The 4,701-nt window shown below is 44.3% G+C and overlaps 1 protein-coding gene across 1 annotated transcript; it reads left to right on the top strand.

The window, feature by feature from the left end:
- Positions 1 to 462: 462 nt before the first annotated feature.
- LOC106801326 (serine protease 58-like) lies at positions 463 to 3,260 on the top strand. Its single transcript, XM_014784768.2, has 5 exons — positions 463 to 505; positions 1,035 to 1,215; positions 1,686 to 1,942; positions 2,574 to 2,722; positions 3,111 to 3,260. The coding sequence occupies exons 1-5, from the start codon at positions 463 to 465 to the stop codon at positions 3,258 to 3,260; spliced, it is 780 nt and encodes a 259-aa protein (XP_014640254.1).
- Positions 3,261 to 4,701: the final 1,441 nt, after the last annotated feature.

The raw sequence follows: 4,701 nt of genomic DNA, 5'->3' as shown, positions 1-4,701 counted from the left end.
GGAGTTTATTTTTAAGTTGAGGGCTGGTAAACGTCAGGCAGAAAGGTGGAGATCAACCACATTAAGTGAGGACAAGTGAGTAAACCTAAGGGAACTGGGGGCTGAAGTATTACTGGAGACAGTGGATTAAGGCAGGCAGGATTGGTCAGGTGAGATTTCTCTTTTCTAATAAAGGAGAGCAAAACTCTTGGTTTATAGTACATCTCTCTTGGGGTCAGTCATCTCACTTTAGAGAAATTTCCCAGACTACAGTGGGAGAGCAGACACTCTAGAGAGATGGGGTCTGGATGTCTTTCCTTCTTCGGTGCCATCCTCCCTTAGTTCAGAACACCTTGCTCCCTTGACCCTCCCCACCCCTCCTTGTGATTTCTCCCTTTGCAAAGCTTCCAGGAGATCAGGCTGGTTGGCAGTTCACTTCCTTCCCAGGTCTTCTCCGTGGAAAAGGGTGTGGAGACAGCAGATATGAACTGCCTCCTTCTAGTCCTCACCATTCTGACAGTGACTGGTGAGTTCAGGTTCCTGTTTTGGCTTAAAATTTTGAAAAGGTCATATTGGAGGAAAGTGTAAGAAATGGGTGTAGATAAGAGGAGTGGAGAGATCATCTGTTAGAAAGATAAGAATCGAGGACCCCAGGGATTGGCATCGAGAACACTCAGAGATATCTAGAGCCCACTGATTTTCCTCTGGCTCCGTGGGCACGAGAGAAGATTCAGACTGAGAAAATGAGACTTGACAGAATGGATAGTGGATAGTTGGCAAAAAAATGTGATTTTTCTCTGTAGCTAGGAAGGGAGCTTGAAGAAAAGAGAAAAGAATCAAGAGGAAGGAAGGAGAGGAGGCATGAGTAAGGGAAGGATACAAATACAGAGGGAAGTCTAAGGGAAAATTAACAGAAAGATCCTGAAATGGTTCATAAATATCAATAACACTTTGACCATTTCAAAGCACTGCCACATAAAACGTTTCAGACTTCCATCCTCTGGAACATCTGCCCCTGTCTCTAAGATCCTGCCTTCCTTTCCCCTGTCTGGCAGCAACAACAACGATAATCGTAACAGCAACACCAGCACAAGCAAAATCAGTCCTGCAATTCAATCACATGAACATCAAAACTATACCAACCTTTTTGGTTTTCCTGAACTCAAAATATGAGCCTTGTTTGGGGACCGTGATCCACAAGCAATGGGTTCTCACCGCAGCCCACTGCTTCTTACCGTGAGTGATGGGGGTCCTGGAAGGAGAGGTGTTTCCCCTTAGTCACTAGGATTGCTTGGGGCGGGTGGGGGCGGGTGGGGCCTGAGGCTCAGCCCTAAAGAGACTTGCACAGGGGCTCTCAAACCTGAGAAGTGGTGGGAAGGAGACAGGAAATAGATGTAGGCAGTTATTCCTGGGTTAGATCCCTGAGTTAGATTCCTTGGTGGGATGATGTAGACAGAGAGAATTAGTGAAGCAGAGGACCAGGGGATGAACCAGTAGGGAAGGAAAGCCTCCATACAATGCGGTAACCATCCAAGAATTATGGAACTGCAACGGAAATTGCTCATTTGCCAGACAAGGAGATAGAGGTCTTGGCAAGTTATGGAAGGAACTCATGCAAAGTCACAAAGCAAGTTAGGGAGAGAAAGAGTGCAAGATTAATAAAAGAATATCTCCTTCTTCTACTAATTCTTTATGGTCTGTTCCAGATTTCTTAAGATAGACATTGCTGCTTCAAAAGAAGAGAGTTTCCAAAACATGACAGGGAACTTAAGACCCATGCTTACCATCCAACACCCAAATTTCACCCGGGTTTCTGCTGAGCATGACCTCATGCTCATCAAGCTGAACCATCCCCTAAAGCTCAATGATCAGGTGAAGCTGGCGGTTCTGCCCAATACCACAGATGACAGAAGAGGGGACAAGTGCACTGTCTCTGGCTGGGGCTGGGCATGGAAGAATTCCAGTGAGTGACCCTCAAGATAGACCCTTAGTGCTCCTTGACTACCCACTCAAAGAAGATTATCATATAACTGTTGTTATAGATCATGTGAGCTGGAAGGGGCCTGAAAACTTACATAACTTAGCCTCTAATTTTATTCATGTGAAAATTGAGGCCCAAACTGATGACACGATGTACCCAGGGGTGACATGGCTATTTATGGCTGGAGGTCTCTGGAATCTAGTGTTCTTGCCTCATTCCTCACCCAGGTGAAGGTGAAAAGGTGTCTGGGTAAGGAAGGGGTTGGAGGGTAATCCCACTGGTGGTGCTGAGTGCGGCTCATTCATTAGAAACTTACAGACAAGCATCCACAAATAAAAGCATGCACGCACAAGCCCAAGACATGCAGTTTACAACCCTGGAACCAGACTTTGGTTTTCTCATTTCATCATCTTCTTCTTGTTGTTTGGTTCTTTTGCATTTTGGTTTTTTCTTTCATTGAATGATGGAGAGGTTAATAACAGAAAAGAGGGAGGAAAGGAGAGAAGAAAGGGAGATGGATATATGAAGGATCAAAGAGAAACAAAGCCTCTCTCTGTCTCTGTCTCTGTGTGTGTGTGTGTGTGTGTGTGTGTGTGTGTGCGCGCGCCCTCAGACACAGCCCCTGATGTCCACATAAACCAGACTGTCTTTTGGTTCTCTAATGAATATTGCCAAGAGTCCTCTATAAGACAAATTCCTGTGAAAATCACAGAGAACATGCTCTGTGCGGGATCATCTCTGAAGAGCACACACTCGTGTAAGGTAACTCTTTTCCCTCTGCTCCTCCTAACTTTGGTCTGGGGCGTTGTTTCGGGGTCCACATTTCTCCCTCCTCTCAATCCAATTTCTTGTCTCTACATCCAAGAAGAGATCAAGGTAAATAGGGTCCAGGAAGGAATAAGTGTCTTCCTTCCAATCGTGAATGAATTTAGATGTCAAGCTGGAAACACATCAGTGTTCTCATTTCTCTATGGCTTCCTCTGATGTGGCCTAGGGTGAGTGGTGGGATGGGCCCAAGATGGCCATCAGACATTTCTCCCAGCCCTTATTACCTCAATATTTCTATTCTTTGCCCTTCAGGTAGGAACTTAGTACTAGATCATCTTTGTTTTGACTACCCTGCCTGAACCATCTCTCGTCTTTCTAACAGGAAATAGCTGCTGCCCCAATCCTGTGCCAAAATCAGCTCCATGGGATCCTATCCTGGACAGAAGGGTGCATTCTGAGAGGTGATATTGGCTACTACACCAAGGTTTCCCGCTATACAGACTGGATCCTCACAGTCATCCATACCAACTGAATTCTCTCTTCCCTTTCCCAGTGGCCTCAGAACTGGGTCTACCATCCTTGACCCTGCCTTTCCCTCCAGCCTCAGAACAAATGGGAATAGAGTCTTTGGCTGTAAGAAGTTTTCTGTTCCTTCTGTTCTCTTGACTTCTCTTATCCTTTCTCAGTCTCAGCCTGATGATCATCACAGGATTCGAGCTGGATAATATTCTCATAAATGGAGTAACCTCTCACCACTCCTTTCCTCTCTTCCAACTACCTACTTACCTGCCATGGTTTCCTCAGACTTTTCTGGAGCTGTTCTCCCCCCACCATCCTTCAGAGGACATATGGGCCTCAGGGATGTGACAGTGAGATTGTGGGCACCACTATGGTGACTCCTTTGTCTGACATCACTTAGTGCTGAGTCAGGCTTCAGCCTGTGCCCTTTCACCCTGTCATATCTAATAAGGCTGCAGTAAATCCTGGGATGTTAAATAGGCTGCTGGAAATATAATTGTTATAAATGGAGGCTAGAATTTTATGACAGCAAGAACTATAGGGGTTTTCAAAAAGGGTTAGGAGATGAAGCAGAAGGCCGAGGGGGAGAGGAGTTAAATGGGTCAGACCACCAATAGGAAAAGAGGGATGATCTACTGAGAGATCTTTCCTAGTGCTAAGCACAGAAAAATCTAAGATAGATGGCTAGAAAGAGAATACTAGAAAACAACAGGGAAATACTGACACCGAGGCAAGTATAACTGTGTGTGTGTGAGTGTGCATATGCACACATGTGCGTATATAGATTGGAGGCGGGTGTGCACAGAATAATCTCACTGAACCAACCAAAATCCTTCCTACACCAATTGCCAATTCAGCTGATTTTCTTCAAACTCTGCTTCACCTGCTCTTGTCCTACCTTTATAAATTAGTAAATTTTTAAAAACCTAAAATATCTTCTATATGTTTATTATAACATTTTACTTTGAAATTGTTTAATATGAGAAGCCACAAAAAATGTTACACAGAGTTTCTGTGTACTCAATATTGCCCCAATGATAATGTCTTCTAAAACCATAGTAAAATGTCAAAACCAGGAAATTCACAGTGGTACAGTGTTGCTCTCTCAGATGCAGATCTTATTTGAATTTCACCAGTCTTTCTGTGCATACACTCCTTTTAGGGGGTGAAATTTGAAATCTTGTCAAGTGTGTGGATTCCTGTAACCATCACCACAATCGGAATCCAGAACTGTTCCATCACCAGAAAGAAACTTCTTTGTGTTACACTTCAATAATCCCACTCTCTCCCAACCCTAACCCCTTGCAAACACTGATCTGTTCCCCAACACTATAATTCTGTCACTTTGAGAATGCAGTCCATATGAGCTCACTGCTCGTTTTTTCACTCGTGATGTTCCAGGTATCCTTTCATTATTTCCTTTCTGTCTGAAGAACTTCATTTAGCCATTCTTT

This window comes from Ceratotherium simum, chromosome 9 (genome assembly GCF_057802395.1).
Source record: "Ceratotherium simum simum isolate JZ-2026a chromosome 9, ASM5780239v1, whole genome shotgun sequence".
Lineage (NCBI taxonomy): Eukaryota > Metazoa > Chordata > Mammalia > Perissodactyla > Rhinocerotidae > Ceratotherium > Ceratotherium simum.
The sequence above is the reverse complement of the archived record's forward strand: the minus strand, read 5'-3'. Positions and strand labels throughout refer to the sequence as shown.

What these genes read in the sequence shown, in the direction of transcription:
- LOC106801326 (XM_014784768.2), top strand. Translation starts at nt 463, where the DNA reads ATGAACTGCCTCCTTCTAGTCCTCACCATTCTGACAGTGACTG. An exon ending in GCAGCCCACTGCTTCTTACC is followed by an intron (nt 1,216 to 1,685) that starts GTGAGTGATGGG and finishes GGTCTGTTCCAG; the next exon opens with ATTTCTTAAGATAGACATTG. An exon ending in CTGGGCATGGAAGAATTCCA is followed by an intron (nt 1,943 to 2,573) that starts GTGAGTGACCCT and finishes GCGCGCCCTCAG; the next exon opens with ACACAGCCCCTGATGTCCAC.